This window comes from Alligator sinensis, unplaced genomic scaffold (assembly GCF_000455745.1).
Source record: "Alligator sinensis unplaced genomic scaffold, ASM45574v1 scaffold744_1, whole genome shotgun sequence".
NCBI lineage: Eukaryota > Metazoa > Chordata > Crocodylia > Alligatoridae > Alligator > Alligator sinensis.
This window is the reverse complement of record NW_005842241.1, coordinates 278932-295630: the sequence shown is the minus strand read 5'-3', so window position 1 is coordinate 295630 and position 16699 is coordinate 278932. Positions and strand designations below refer to the sequence as shown.

The 16699-nt window shown below is 40.9% G+C and overlaps 1 protein-coding gene across 4 annotated transcripts in view; it reads left to right on the top strand.

Moving 5' to 3' along the window:
* PCCA (propionyl-CoA carboxylase subunit alpha) overlaps nt 1-16699 on the top strand; it is a 465712-nt gene that overhangs the window by 259224 nt on the left and 189789 nt on the right. For all 4 annotated transcript variants that reach the window (XR_003094961.1, XR_003094962.1, XM_025208618.1 and 1 more), the window contains exon 17: nt 444-546. Coding sequence is in view for 2 of the 4 variants with exons in the window: in XM_025208618.1 (XP_025064403.1) it covers nt 444-546 (103 nt within the window). In the remaining 2 variants the exon portion in view is untranslated. The remainder of the gene's footprint in view (nt 1-443; nt 547-16699) is intronic.

Genomic DNA, 16699 nt, shown 5'->3' with positions numbered 1-16699 from the left:
GCAGGATAGACTGGTGTATTTATCACTCACAAAGTAGAGAAAATGTAGTCTTGAGAAGGTAAAGTATTGAAAAGAATGCAGAATATTTTGAGTAAGTTCTAATGTACAGATGGATTCTTTACCAGCATGAGCCACAATATGTCAACCAGTGACATTTTATTAATGAAAACAAGATGCTGTGGCATCATTTTTTTTTCTTTCACTTGTCAGATTGTTTTAACAGAGATACCAGTGTTAACACTAGGGCTGATCTGTATGAAAACATACTATTTAAACCCTGAAACTGTGAGAGTCTGCCATGCTGTTTTTTAATTTAGGATAAAAAATATTTAGAATTTGACTATAGTGCTTTATGGTTTATTTTGCACATGTGTGTTTTGTGTGGAGGGAGTAAATTGGCCCATGGTGTTTAACCAGTTTTAAAACCTGTTTTTTTAAACTAGGACACAAATTGACAGATCTTGAAAAAAGGGAGCTACTAGCAACAGCAGCATCTTTGTATGTGGCTGAACAACGGAGATCACAGCAATTTCTAGGGACTCCAAGGTAAGTTCATTTTGAGGAGTTCAAATATGCTGTTGTTAATGACGTCTTTCCATGCACAAGAGGGGCACTGGTGAGAAACTGCATGATTTTTTAATATAGTCTGTTTTTTCTAAATTCAAATGAGTTTCAGCTTGCATTCCCTTATCCATATAAGTCATACATGATTATTTTTGTCCTACATATTAACAAACTAATAGGCACAAAAACGTGTTACAAGCCAGAATTGTAATTAATGCACATCAGGAGTTTCATTAATGCAGAATGTTGCTACATTAGTAACTAACCACAAATTGAGCATCACAAATTTCCCATGTGCCTGTTTGAAGCTATCTCAGCACTTTGGGATAATATGAATATTCCGCTGCAAAATAAATCTTTAAAAAAATTGTAGATTCATGAGTAATTTATTATGTTAATGAAGGGACTTAATAGTTTGGAGTCCAATTCTGTAAATGTTTGTAGAATCAGCACCTTAATTTTTAAGTGTGGAGTCTATTGCTAGGATGCAGTAGGAATTTGGTTGCTTTCCCATTCTTTCAGATAGCAGCTGTTGATAACATACTTTAACTTTGGCCATGCATTTGAGCATAACTAGTGCCAAAAGACTAATTCATTTCTTTGGCTTTCTGGAAGACAGTGAGTTTTATTTCCATGCTGCTCCTGGCTTTTATTGGTCTTTGGCCTGAGATTTTAAACTGCAGCCCTGCTTGGTAAATCGCAGCTCCTTGGTGGCTTCTGTTCACTCTTATATAGTATGACACTGATCTAATTTAATTAATTATAAAACCTGTGTTAGGGAAGTTGACATTAGTAACAGTTGTATGCAATTCATGAAAACTTCAACTGAATTCTTTCTTTTCTTTAGCATAGTTGCTCTTCCGTGTTGTGTTTTGTTTTGATAAGTATCCTAGATAGTAACTTTTTTGTTCTAAGCCAGAATGCAGGGTAGACATTTTTATTCAAATTCCGTAACAGTGGTTTGACAGGATATTCTGTTACCGGTTTTACAGTGGTCAGGAATAAATCAAATGGTGGTTTCTAGAAGTCTTTATTTGTATTTGTATTCACAATGATAACTAGTACCATATGTTTTTTTTCAACAAAAAAAATAAGACTTTACAGCAAGCACAGTAAGGCTTTGCAATATATGATGCACACAGAGCAAAATCACAACTTGCCTTTTGCACCCAGGGAAGAGTAAAGTAATGTAAAGCACCCCATTATTCCCTCAGTGAATTGTACATATTATAGCCCTCTCAAGATCACTGCTCCCAAACCTTTAGGGATGGATGAAAAGCATGAATGAGGAAGATAGAGCAGAACTTTGATTGTACTCTGTACTGACCAGCATGGAGAACTAAATAATCAGTTGCTGATATAGTCAGGTAACAGATTATTTCACTCTTTAAACAAGAAGGGGAATTATGAAATGCATCATGGCTCTCAATGTCTAATTTTGTTCTGTGACCTGATTTTTGGGCCAGTGTAGCTGTGATATCTTTTTAGAAGGCCAGATTAATATCTGACATCCTTAAAACCATAGCTTGATAGGTGGAGATGATGAATTGCCAGTGTGAGGAGAGGTGAGGCTTCTTTTCTTGGTAGGGCTGTGGGCCATGTCTACACCATTTTGGACTGTGTTAAGGAATGCTGCCAGGAAAACATGGCTGGCTTGCTCACTTCTGCTCTGTGCACAATTCATGCTGAAAAAATGTTATCTTCTGTTGCTGCTAAAGTAGCCATGGGTGTGAACCAGGAAGTGGCTGTGTCATAGTCCAGCAAGGATGGATAGTACTCCCTTGAATTATTGCACATGGTGTAGACATGACTAGGGTTTGGTGCTTTCAGCTTAGTCTTCAAGTGTTGGTCCTTTCTGCCTTTGCCCAGCAAACACAGAATCAGACCCAACTCCTTGGAGGTTCTCTCTTTAGTTTTCACAAAGTGGTAGTTTAGAAGCTAGTATTTATGTACTGTTGAACAGTTCCCATGTCAAATGTCCATGTGTGTTTTGAAGCTTATCCCCTTGGTAACAATAGTAAGACTGCCTGCTGAGAACAGGCAGGAACCAAATGAATAAAAGGGTTCTCCGATATGTATCTACTAAATTAAAAATAAATAAATAAATACAACTGCCAGTGACTTTTCAGTCATGAAGCCCTTTCAGAAAATGTCTGTGGGGAAAATACTGACTACACTTACTCTTTTTTTATGCTTATGCCATATTATTCTGTTTATTTGTTGATTTCTAAATAGATCTGTAGTAGACTATATGTTGAAGTTCCTAGCCTGACATTGTTAGATATTTCTTGCCTCACTGTTTTTGTCAGTAACCACAATACTTTGCTCTGTAATTTCTCTCTAACAACTTTATTTACAAACCATGTTTTTACTGTTTTCACTTCAAGTCTGCTGTGAAATGTGTCCAGACTGGTTTAACTGATTCGTTTTTTCTGAGTTAGAAAAAAAGATTTTGTGATCACAAAAAGGAAAACACTAGACCAGCTCTTATGTGCATAAAGGAACTGTTAAAAATAACTTTAATGTTTGCTTTACCCACCTTAGACAATGAAGCCAGGAAGAGCTCTCTGGTGTTACTTTGGCATAGCCTCCTGCATTAGGTGGTGTGGGATGTTGAACTATCTTGGGGAGCACTGGGATGTACAAAATGCTGTAGCCTATTAAATGGTACAGCATAATCTTCTTTCTTGTTCATACAATCTCTGTTGCCTTCGAAAGTGCTCAGTATCCCACATGAATAATTAGGGAGTAGAACTGCGGGGACAGAGAGTGCACATTGCTTCTTTTGGGAGAACCATTGCAAACTGCTGGGCACATGGAAATAAGGGGGGGAGTAGAGTAGGGACCCATGGTATCTGCAACGAAGAACAACACTGTCTATTTCATGGCCTTGGAAAAGGCAAATAATTAATACAGGGAGAAATGGACATCTGGCCTAGGTACAGACAGTACACTTAGTGTGCTTCAAAGCTATAACAGAACAAATATTCACAGCACTTAAAGCACTTTAAAAATGGTGGATCCCACTCTAAGTTAACCCTTGATGCATGTAGTATTTGACTAAAGAGCTGTAGATTAGAACGCTTTTTTGAACACACATCCATCATGCTTCAGTGTAGGTCGTATTCTGCCACCATCCCAGGGGCTCCTTGCTGGGCAGCTTGCTAGCCTCAGCAGTTGCTTGTCTCTGTCTCCTCCCTGTGAAGCCAGACAGGGTGGTAGGGAAATGGCCTCTCTGCCATGTGGATCCCCTCCCCCACCCAAGTTTGTGGGTCTCGGTGGCGACTCAGCCAGGTCCACACAGCAGGAGGGTGCCCTTGATTCTCCTCCTCAGCCTCTTGATAGCTGTAGCCAGGAGCTGCAGCATGGGGCTGCCTGGTTCAGCTTTTCATCATGCTTGCAACTGGGGGCAGAGGGGAAGGGAGCCCCCTTGCTGCTCAGCCCCCCCAGAAACTGCCCAGCCCCCACTGAGACTCTAGCCAGGAAGCTGTGTGGAGGCCCTTTTGGTGGAGAGGCTCTCTTTTCCCCATAAGCAGCACTAGAAAATATTATTTTGGGGGGCTGGGCAGTGTGGAGTGCACCCGCCTCATCCCACTCCTCCCTCCCTCAGGGCCGTGCTGGTGCCGTGTGCATGGCAGCGGAGGAGTATGTGACGGGGGTGCTAGGCACAGCACTGTGGCAGTGGTGGCACTGGAACCACTGTCATCGGCCCAGTTTGGGGTGGCTAAGCCCTGTTAGCCCTGGCCGTAAACATTTGTTTCTGCCCTTGCCAGTCTTTTGAGTGAAAACCTAGATCCTGCAGTTGAACCCAAATCCCATGCTTGATTGTATGTATCACTAACTACAGGGTGCTGGCCAGCATCCACTGTGCTGTCCAGTGAGTTATTGTACTGTTAAGATCAAACCTGCAGTTTACCGAACAGTTCTCAAATGGGCTGTGCGCTTGCTAGGAGTTCTTTGAGAAGTCTCTGGGTTGACAGACTGAACACCTCAATACATGCCTTCATTATGTTAAAAAGAATAGCTCCTGTAAATGAGATTGTAATGTAGATGCGGCCAGGTAAGTTTCCTCTGGCTGTATGAACAGAGTTACAGATTCCCGTAACCAATCCCTTTGGAGTAACGTACCAGCCACTAATGACGCATCAATTCTTATAGCAATAGATGTACAGGTATTTGTATTTTCTGCAGTATGCGTTTTCTGTATTTTCCTTGTTTTAGATCTTTGATTGAATATTCTTTAGCTTGCTTTCTTGGGAAACTGAAACACTTTAGAGTTGTTAAAAGCTAATTAACTAATGACGTATTTGGCACCATGAAGGTCAGCCAGTTTTGTGACTATTTTACTGTGATATTCAGATAATAGGAGCACATATTTTGTATAGGAAACAGCTATGAATGATTAATGATTGTTTCATTGTTCAGCTTTCACTTATTTTACATAGAACTTTCTCTGCATATATAGAACTTTTCAGTAGGGTAGTTTATTGTGAAAGTGGTGCCACCCACAGCTGCTAAACAGATTTACAGCATCTAGTAAAATCCTGAGGTCGCCTAGACAGAATTTGATCTTATTTCAAGTGAAAACATATTTTAGCTGAAGTGAATCCATCTTATTTTATGCCTTTTTGATGTTGCTGAGCCTCTGAGACCAAAACTGATGTTGTATAGTTGAATCTTCGCGTTTTGGCTTCAGTCTTGTTTTCATTAGTGGCTTGGGAGGGGAATAGGAGAGTGACTCTCCAGGTGTGGCTACATCATGCTATCTCCTGGGTCTACTAATGTAATGTTTATACTTCTAAACCCAATTGCCTGCAGCACTTCCTATGTGTTGCTTGTGTTGGCCACTAAGCATATTTTCCTAATTTTTGTATGGGTTTTACCCTTTCATCATTTATGACTTGGAAAAAAAAGTGAGGCTACATGCCCATATTACCTGATACTGCATGTTAAAAGAATAGTAATGTATTTAAAATATTTTTACATGGTTGGCAAACAACCTAAATGTTTTCCTTGGCCACCTGGTTACAGCAGAAGACTTGAGATGGGAAGATCTGGGTTATATTCGTAGCTCTTCCTTGTACTATCTGGAGCCAGTCAAGTCACCAGATTATGCTTAATTTTACCCATCTGTAAAATGTGCTGAAGACTCCAAGTTGCTAGGGCTATTGTGAAGATTCATGTGTGTTGAGTGTCTTCTGACAGTCTTGACAGAAGACACCATAGGAGTGTAAACTATTGTTAAAAGTAAAATAACATTTTCATATAACTAAGTATAGTGTTAGTTTTATTATGTATTAGAAATAATTGTCTCTAAATGAATGAAGCTTTCTGTCATTGACTACAACATTCAGACAATAAAAACATCCATTCTTACCTGTAGAACTTGATTTAACTGTTGGTCAAAAGCCTACCAATCAGTTGACCAATTTTCTGGACAAAATTGACTAATATTGTCTTTAGTGAATGCTGACCCGTCCAAAGCCAGGGTTCTGGACTCAGAGTGAAATTGATGAACTGGGAGCACTGCGGTAGTTGTATATATTTTTTTATTTTGTGGATGTATCTAGATTTTTATTTCCAAGCTGATTGTGGATGTAAATGCTAAATGAAACACTGGTAAAAGTTGTCAGCTATGCCAGTCAGTAAGCTGCATATGTGAGGCATATGTAATTTAGAGCAAGCCTTTAGCTGTCCAGAAATTGTTGGAAGGAAGCAACTTTTAGACACGCTTGCTATCACCCAGTGTACCTACTATGCTGGTGAGTCTAGGAGGGAGTGCATAGCCCCAGTTGTTTGCCAGTCAAGGATTCCCTTACACTAGGAGAATGCTTAGCTGCCCTGCTAAAGAAGCCTCCTGACCTGTGTGTCCCACATGGCTGTGTCCACATGAGTATGAACATTTGTTTCCCCAGGGACAAGAAGCAGCAGCTGCTAGTTGCTAGTGTGTACCTTGTGCTGCTGCTAGAGGTCCCCGTGGAACACCTGAGCCATACGTCCTCTGGTGCCTCAGGTTACCTCAGTTGAAGCAAGGATGGCTGGGAGTAGCACTGGGCTGGCCCCAGCAGCCTTACCTGGGATCCCGGGGGCCTCCTGGGGCTGCAGCTGTGGTGATCCTGCTGCTCAGAGCCTGGCTGGCAGCTGGAGTGTGGCTCTGGCTGGCCTGGATCTAGTTTTGAGCAGTGTGCGTTCCCCCTGTGCGCGCCACTCCTCTTTTTTTTACGCAGATTTTTTTGACCTTGGGATGTTCTGGGGTCGATCTCCCCCTTCCCCAGCGCTATTGCCTTGCAGTGCAGAGAACAGCTGAATGTGCGGTATATAGTGCCACAGACATGTCCGCGCTTAGCTGGACACGGCCCTTGAGCTGAACAAAGAGACCAAATGCCTTTAACCTGTTACTTTTGAAAAAACAGAATATGTTGACAGAAAAAATAGATTTCAGGTTACTAGACTTGTCTAAACTAGTCACTTAACATGGATGGAGGCTTCTCATTTGCAGCACATCTTCACTCATAAGTAAACTGTATCAATTATATAACACCATTTTCCCCTTGAACTACAGGAGTAACTTGAGTAGTTATTGTAAGCACAGATAAATGTTTATACTTTACATTAATCTACAGATACCCCCCTAGTGTAATATAAAGGTAAAACACTTTATTTTCATTTGCTAAGGATGATTGAATACAACCCACTCATGGCTTTCCTTTGTTCCACCTCTTTCGAGTTATGCAGTCATCCTTAACGTATGAAAATAAGACTGTCTCATTCTCAGCGTTCTGATCTCATTGTCAACAAGTCATGCATTCCATTCATGATGTATTATGATGCTACCAAAACCTCTATGCATTTACATAATCCTTGCAGCTTCAGACCATTATTCCATTATTTCTTTTTTTTCCCCTGTGGACTACTGAGCTATTAAGATATTTTTCTCCCACTCTCTGTAATACACTTGTAGATACTTATCACATTTTCCCTTTTTTGTCTCTTTCGACAATATTTGTTGAGTTATTTTGACTTCTAATAATTGCTTCTCAAACTTCTTGTCCTTTTTCTTCCTCTTCCTTAACCAGAGTTAAACCAATAGACTGATGTAATTTTCTAGTCATCTTAATATGTGGTGATATGTTGTCCTTCTCCATGTTTGCTGTTCAGTTAGTTATTAAAGAAAGATTGTGTGTATGTGTACATATGTAAATGTGGTTAGATACAAATTACTATTTTTATAAGTGTTGAAACCCAACTACAGTTCAGTCAAAATAGAAGTAAAACATCTTAAAGTGGGTATCACGGCATAGCTTTTTATGAAAAGTAAACACTGTGAGACAGCTTCTTGATGGGAGTTTGAGTTGGTAGGAGGAACAGTATTGTACAATGCAAGGTAAGGAAAGTAGCTCCATAGTTTATATGAAGGCATATTCCTAAAGCATGATGGTGTATAACAGTGATGGCCAAACTTTCTGGCAGGCATGCTGCAAGTTAAGTCCTACCTCTCCTTGGCCACGTCCAGACAAGTGCAGCTGTGCAGTATGTGCTGCCACAGACATCATATAGCATATTCAGCTGTTCTTTGTGCTGCAAGAGAGCAGCTTGAGGGTGGGGGTTGGGGTTGACCCCTGGATATCCAGAGGTTCAAAAAACCTGCTAAAAAAAAAAGTGGAGTGGGGCACATGGGGGCAGCATGTGTTGCTCAAAACTGGAACCTGGCTGGTTGGAGCCATGCTTTGGCTGCCGGCCAGGCTCTGAGGCAGGATTGCTGCTGCTGCTGCAGCCCTAGGAGGCCCCCAGGACCTCAGGTAAGGCTGCTAGAGCACAGGTGTTCCCTGGGGCAACTAGTGGTGGCACAAGTTGTCCCACTGCTAGTTGTCCCCAAGGAACCAAACGTCCATGCTCGTGTGGATGTGGCCTTGGAGTGTTGCTCTGATCCCTGCCCCCCCACAGAGGCATAGCTGATAGCTTGTGCCCTGAGGTGCCAAAACAGCAGCAGGGGAGGATGAATCTCCAGACGTGCAGAGCACAGCTGCAGTCAGGGTGCTGTTGAGAAAGGAGTTGTCACCATCAAAAGCCTGGTTAACCCTTCTTTGAGCTGCAACCATTGCAGCTTCATATGGTGAATAAGGATCCTAAGCAGCTGCAGGGCTGGTGAAGTCTGAGAATTATAGAATCATAGAAAACTAGGGTCGAAGGGGATCTCAGGAGGTCATCTAGTCTACCCCCCTGCTCTCAAAGCAGGACCATCGCCAGATACATCATTCCGGCCAAGACTTTGTCTAGCTGGGTCTTAAAAACTTCCAAGGATGTAGATTCCCCAGCCTCTCTTGGGTAACCTGTTCCAGTGCTTTACTACCCTCCTAGTGAGAGAGTTTTTCTTAATATCTAACCTAAACTTCCCTTGCTGCAGATCTGAATCTGGCTCTTGGCAGTGATACCTCCTCTTGCAGAAGCATCCTGTCACCTTTCCACTCTGCAGCTGGAGGCGTGAACCTCCCTGCCTCCATTCCACTGAGTGCCTGGGCTCAAATGTTCCACACAGTGGCTGCCTGCAGCACATAAGCTGCAGGCTGGCTACCTGTTTGTTTGCTTTGCATCTCTTGGACTACAAATTACAAAGAAAAATAAAAACATTTTTGTAAGCATTTTAAAGAGATGTTGAAACTGCTCTGTACTAGTCATGTGCGGGGGGTGTTTGGCCTGTGAGTCTCAAGGCCAGGGCGTTCCATGTGCCTTATCAGTTGTGATAGCTTTGTTATTCTGTGACCACAGCTGTAACAGGTTTCTTTATCCTGTGAGAGCCTCAGTTGAGGAACTTTTGAGGCTGTACCTAAAGATACTTTCAATTTGCCATGTGCCCAGCAGTAGCTTCAGGGCTCCATGGGACAAGAAGTAGCATCCTGCCCTTTTGACAGGGTGCCTTTAGAGCTATCTACTCTGTACCAGCTGGTGCCTCCATGGCCAGGGATGTGTCAGCACTGGCATCTGCATGACCTAATGAGGTGGCACCTTCAGAGCCCATGACATTAATAGGGGGCTTGCACCCTTGGACAGTTGTATGCCAGAGGCTGCCTGAGAGGTTGCTGGGGTCTCCCAGAGCACTCTGCTCATGCCTGAGAGGTTGCTGGGGTCTCCCAGAGCAGTCTCCTCCCCCTTCACTTTGCAGCCGCTACAGTGGTAACTCTCTTAATGAGGTCACCCCCAGTTGCACTTTGAGGCCAGCTGGGTGTCATCTTCAGGGTGTGGGTGATTCCATGGGGTGCCCTAAAGGAATGAGGTGTCCCCAAAGCCTGGCTTGGGAGCAGTGCCACCCCATGGTATCCTAGTGCCACAACAGCATTTTAATTCTGGGCTCTCTCTACTCAGAGCTTGCTACAGGCATGCAGGTCCCAGGCCAGGACTGTCAGGCTGGAGCGGGCCTGGGCAGAGGTATAACTAACAAGTTTTGTGTCCTGATCAGAAGCCCTCTGCACTCTGCATTGTGTGCACAGAGCTGATGAGCGCTTGAAGAGTGGAGAGATGCAAAGGGGGTTATCAGTTTTACCTGTACCAAGGAGGCAAAGACCCAAGTTTCTTTGTCCTGCACTGAGTAGCTAGATGGTGGAAACTATTCTCTCCCTACAGCCAGGCACTGGGGCTGTTTCCCCCTCCTTCCCTCTTGGCTATGTGGACTGTTCTCCCTCCCCCTTCCCTCTGGTGAGGCACTGCGGCTGGTTTTCCCCATCTCTACTTCCTGGCTGGGTGATGGGGGCTGTTCCCCTTCCCTCCTCCCTACAGCTGGGTATTGTGGGCTGTTCTCTTCCTTCCTCTGGCTGGGCACAGGATTCTTCTCCCTTTTTTCCCTCGCATACCAGCCCAGTGCTGCAGGGCTGTTTCTGCCCAGCCCCACCAGCTAGGCTGATTTTGCCATGGAGCAACTGAGCAAAGCACAGGGGGCAGAATTGCTTCTGCTGGTCTCCCAGCTAGAGCAGTGCAGACCCAGTGAGCTGCAGTGAGCCCCTTCAGTCCCAGACCCTGGCCAGACCCTCCCCTCTTCACTTGCAGCCCTGCCCCCAGCACCCATGTGCCACACCCAGTGGCTGCATATGCTATTTGTAGCACATATTGGCCACCATATTGTAGCACGTGTTGTAGCACATATACCCCATATTGACCATCCCTGGTCTATGACATTTTTACTGTAGCGTCATTGGTTGCTGGCCCACCTTAATCCTGTGCTTGTCCTACTACTTTGGCTCTTCCACCAGCCACAGCCCAGATCTCTCTGAGTCCATCCATGTGCTTCTCACTTCTCTTCTCTCTCCTACCCCTCTCTCATACCCTCTTCTTTTCTCTTTCCACAGTACCTGTAGCTCCTTTAGTTTCTCTCGTCCTTTATCTATTTCTCTCTGTGAGGTCAACAATCATTTCTGCTAACCCAATTCAACACTTCCTTAAATAGCTTCCAGCAATATAAAGAGTGTGAGCAAAATAAATATAAAGACATGGAAAAGCAAGATATGTGCTAATCATCATCCTGATCATTTTACATATAGATTTTGTCCTCTTCTGTTTTGGTTCTTTAGTGCTCACAACTGCAAATACTTTTGCTTAACTTTATTGATGTAAAACATCTTATTGATCTCTCTCTGCTGGTTAATCACATCCATGAAGATAAGCACGAACATAAGAATTCTTAGGATCACGCCTTAAATTGTAAGCTGTTTGGGGCATAGACTGTGGTCTTCCTGTGTGCTTATATCATGCCTCGCATATTTTATATTACAGTAACACTTGAAATATTAGTAACAAGACAAAATGCTATGAAAATGGGAAAGAAAAAGTGTTGTTCTGTGAAATCCGCTCTGTGGAATTCTGTGTACTTCTACATGTGTGTGTGCTGATCTTTTTCCATTTGTTTAGCATGCTTATTTCATCTGTGGTTCACAAAAATTGTAGTTAGGTGTAAAACATTGACTAAGGGAATAGATCGCATATTTATACATTTATTACTGAGCATTCCAGTTTTTTAAGCATTTCACTTGTCTTTGAGTCTGCTGCAGGAGTGGGATGGGACACAGAATAGCCTCATTATTGTAGGAGTATTTCTCTGTTCCCTGCAATGATTCCAAAAGCTCTTGCACACTTCATCAGTATTATTGTAATTCTTTGGCTGCAGGACATTTGGCAGCTGTTGCACCCCACTGGCAAATCCTATTCATACTTCTCTTCCATTCACCATTGCCATTGGAGAATTGATTTCTCTCTCCTCTGCTCTAACCTTTCCCAATTCATTTTGGATTGTTCAATGTGAAACATTTTAATTTCATATCATACAGCCATTCAGCTCACAATCCTTTTTAACCTGTCACCAGGGTAACAGCATAGCATGCTTTCTTTAGGCAATCAAGTTTTTATTTCACATGCTTAATGTTGCATTAAATGTTTGCATTTTGTTTAACCCCCTTAAATACTTTGAACTGCGGATATATTTTGTAGGGTAATGAAGTCTCTGATTTCAGTGTCAAATCTTCATAAAAAATTGCCTTATTTAAAATACAGTGTCAGAAGATGAATCCAGTAATGAGAAGGTTATTAGTAAAATCCTGAATGGCTGAACAGGACAAGCATCTGAAGAATAAGAAAATGCTTTCAGATGCTTATATTGTAATCACTAGACCTGCACATTAGAATTACATTTACCTGTAAGTGCTCCTAATTATATTAATGCATAAGAAATATGAACATTGCAATAACATCACTTTATGGTTTGAAAAATGACTGGCTATACCTGTCAGCTTGAAAGTTATGTACCTGGTATTGTGTATAAAATTATACTCTGAATTGCAGGTGATTTCAGTAAAGGAAAATTAGAGTTAAATATGATGATGGAGCTGTCTAAAGAAACATAGAATAAAAACCTTGATACTCTCCCTTTCACCAGAACATCACAACACTACAAATGTATATTGTCTCTGTGCTTTTCATGGATAATACAACATGTGAATAAAAGGAATTGAATAGAAAAATATATACATCTAAAGAATAAATAAATACATAAACAAAATATCTCATAAATCATTGAAAAGTATACTAAAACAAAAATCATGTTGTGATCATATATTAAAAGGCTTTTTTTTACTTACATGTGGACCCTATCACTGACATCCAGTTTGTTTAGCTTACATTAATAAAGCCAGTAGTTCCTTCCCCACTCCCAGCCCACTTTCCCCTCCCTTGTCTGGTATATTAACAACTTTTTATTTCAGCTATAATCAGTACTTTCCAAGTGACCACAATATTGTAGTCTGCTGCTTTGATAATTCGGAACTTTAAAATTACTGTTGAAAGCCATTTTGTTTGTCAAATTCTGTTCTCACTTACATGCGTGTAATTATAGAGCAACTCCACCTGATTTAAATTCCTTTATTATGAATTTACATCCACTAAAATTGGAACACTGACTAATTTTACTGTAGCAGTAATATTATGGGAAAATTCCTTATCTTTCTAATTCTCATACATATTTGAGTTTTTATTTGATTTGTCTTGATGAGGCAGACAGAGTTCAGACTTACTATGGTTTAGACCCATATAGTTTGGCTTTGTGAAAATTGTTTTTAACAGCATTTAAATGTTGTTAATTTCCAAAATCTCTTTACAGTTTCCATTTTTTCCAAGTAACTGTTTAAACTACCAAATAATAGTACCTGCCAAAATGTGGTTTGGCAGGGTTTATAACTGAATTTTGCCAACAGGAGTGAAACATATGGTAGCAGTTAATTTATTGGTTCTTTTAACCTCAAGGGAACTTTTATAGAGAACATATTACCTTTTATTCTAACATATTTTAAATAAAGGAGCTATTGGCTTGACATTTGATATGCCAATATAGAAGCTGACCCTCAATACCTTTACATTCAATTCAGACTTGTTTAAGGCTAAGAGTAAGAGTGCAAATGTATAAGATTGAACTAGGACTTTTTTTTAAAGTGTCAGATCATCTCTGCATAACTTTAATATGTTTGTGTAACTGAAAATGTTAAAGAAACATTTTCCAGACGAGAATGAATTCCCTCTGTTTTCAAGGAGTTCTTAAAATCCTTTCCTTACTTGTGGGGCACGATGCTTTCAGGTATGTGCATTAGAGGAGGATAATCCCCAAGAGGACGCTTGATAATTGCTTCTAATTCTGATAAGTAGTGTTGCAGTAAGGTGCATTTTTCCTAGCTTCAGGAAGATTGTGTATAAGAAAATGCCTCATTAAATTATGCCTATAGTAAGTATCTTTACTTGAACCCCCTCCCCCCCCCCCCCCCCCCCCCCCATAACTGATTAGTAGTATTTGTTAAATATAAGCTCCTTTGTTTCCCAGTAATGTATATTTTCTCTGTCGCTACTGGCATAGTTAATCTAAGCGATAAAATGCAATGACTCAAAACCTCACGTAGCTAACTGGTTATTTAAAGTAGACTAAACCAGACTACAGTTTTTAAAATGTTTTTTTATTGAGAGAAGAAAGATCTAAATTTCCTTTTGTAATCTTTTTGCAGTTTTGAGACTGAAAACGACAGTTCCTTCTTTGATTATTAATTATTTTTATTATATTTCATATTGTTCAATGATTTACTTCTCTGCATATGTAGATGTAGTGTTTATAGCTTATTTTACATTAAATATGTTGTTAACAAAGTGTCTAATCTCAGAGAGAGCAGGGCAAGATATTGGCTCTGTTGGACTTAGGTGATTTCTCACTGACTTAAGAAGGAGCTGGGATGGGCTTTGTTTCTTGTTCTGTTTGTACAAATGCCTAATGAAATGGGCCAAGGTTTATCTGTGACCAAGGCTCCTACATGCTACAGTAATGCAAATAATTCATAATAGTAATCTGTTTGTTTTGGCAATATTTATTCATCTATTAGTCAAAAATGTGTATGACATGGGGATACTATTTCCTTTTATAAGCTAAAAGTCCAACTGGCATTCAAAAACCATGGTGTAAAGTCATGGCCTCATTGATATCAGGTGAGCTAAGGTAAAGGGAAGTTTCTGAGATAATCTCAGCAAGTATGGGAAAGGAAATATTGGGCATAATGAGACCCTGCCTGTAGTGATGCAGTGCTTAATAAAGCAAGAGAGTAGGAGGAGAGGGTTGCTACTTAAGTGTGAGCATCCTTTTTGCCCAGCTCCCTGAGCCTCAAAACCTCTTTCCTTTATGTATCTCCTTCCCCTCATGCCTGCACATCTGCAAGAGTAGCAGCCTGGGTTTTGAAAAAATAGTTCTTTTTTACATTCACTTCTGCTGCTTTGTCAGCTACTCATAGTTTCCATCTGACTTTCCAAGAGGGACTACCTGGAACTGTACAAACTCAGGGCCGACATTCTTAAGTCACGTAACTGTGAAATCAGTTTGGTCATATCTGCTGTTGGTTTTAAATTTTCTCCCATTACTTCTGAAAATAGTTTGATTTCTGTTTCTTTCATCTTGCAGAATACCTGTGTTGTCTTACATTTTCTAATCCAGTGTTCTTTTATCAGAATAATGCATACCTTATTTTATGCAGTTTCCACTGGATGCCTTTTAGCTGCATAGAATCACAGAATGATAAAGTTGGAAAGAACCTCAGAAAATCATTTAGTCCACGTTGGCTAGCCTGTTACATGGGTGCTGCAAGTGGTGTAGGTAGCCTCTCTTTGTGGCATGTAGTAGATTGGGGAGGTGACAGGTAGCAGAGTGGCACATAAGATAGGGAGCAAAAAGCAGCACATCAAATCTTGGAGCACGAGCAAGAAACAGAAAGCAGACTTGATCAGGGAGCACAGGGCTGCGGCGGAAAGCTGTGGAGGAGGCTGGGTAAGAGAAAGGGATGAGAGTGGCACTCGGGGAGGGTGCAGAACTAATTTGTGGCATGCCTGCCAAAAATGTTGGCCCCCACAGATCTAGTCAAATCCCCTGCTCAAGGCAGAAGCATCCCTGGCTAATTATCCTGGTCAAGTGTTTTACATTTACTTTTAAAAATTTAGGAGGATTTTCCTCTTCTGTGTCACTGTGCATGTGTGGGAGGATCAGCAGAATTGGGAATGAAGTGTTGTAGGAAATGGGAATGGCTTTACTTGTTTAAAAAGAAAAATAAGCAGCATTATTTCTAAGATGACACAAAATGTTTAGATTTTCCCATTTGTTCATTTCAATTAATAATTAGGTGGGGTAAGAAATCATGCTAAAGAAACAATGTGTGATTTATTTAACTGATGCTTGTATTCAAGGAGTAACTTTAAACTGATTTGTAGATTATTGATAATTAATTCTGATTATTCTGCTATTATGACAAATTTAGAACTAATTTTTTGAAGAATGATTGTATACAGAAAGGGGGGGCAGCTGAAGATAAATAGAACTTTTTTTATAATATCAATTTAAAAGCACCTATTGAAATTAAAAATAAGTGTCTGTGCTTTCAAACTGGTAATCCTATATACAAATGTATGTGCAAAATATCAGGTTTTTGAAAATTTCAAGAAAAAGTTTTTACAGTTTCTCCTTGATAAATGTAGCTGTTGTTTTTTGACAGAATGTAAAGTATGTGTTTTCCTTTATTCCTTCTAAATTCTCTTGCTCCTTCAGAAGATGATCTCTCTAACCATTGTCATGGGCAAATTAGTCCTCTCTTTGACTCTAGAAAACTCCTGTGTAGTGGAATCACAGTTGTCTCATTGTGATGGAGGGCTTGGTTGGAGCAGGGACCGTCCTACATGCCAGCCCCACATGGCTGGAGAAAGGCCCAGCTCTTGATCAAGATTATTTTGACTTTTCTAGAAGGCAAAGTAGATATGCACTTTATAGACCAGTTATTCTTAACCAGGGTGCTGTGGCATCCTCAGGTTCCCTGAGATCCTTCCAAGGGTGCTGTGAGGTGCTACACAGTGTTAGCACTGTTAGATGCGGAAACATGATTCACATGAGAAACCCAGAGATTTCAAATAGGAATCCATACTGTCAAAAACATTTTGACCTGCTGTGTTTTTTCTGAGTTTTTTTGCAACAAAAGAATTGTCGTCTTATTTTTTGTAGTGAAAAAACAAGTGAAAACTAAGAACTTGCATTTTCTGAGGGTATCTGGAGTCCTACCAGGGGTGCCTTGAATCTAAAATGGTTGAGAAC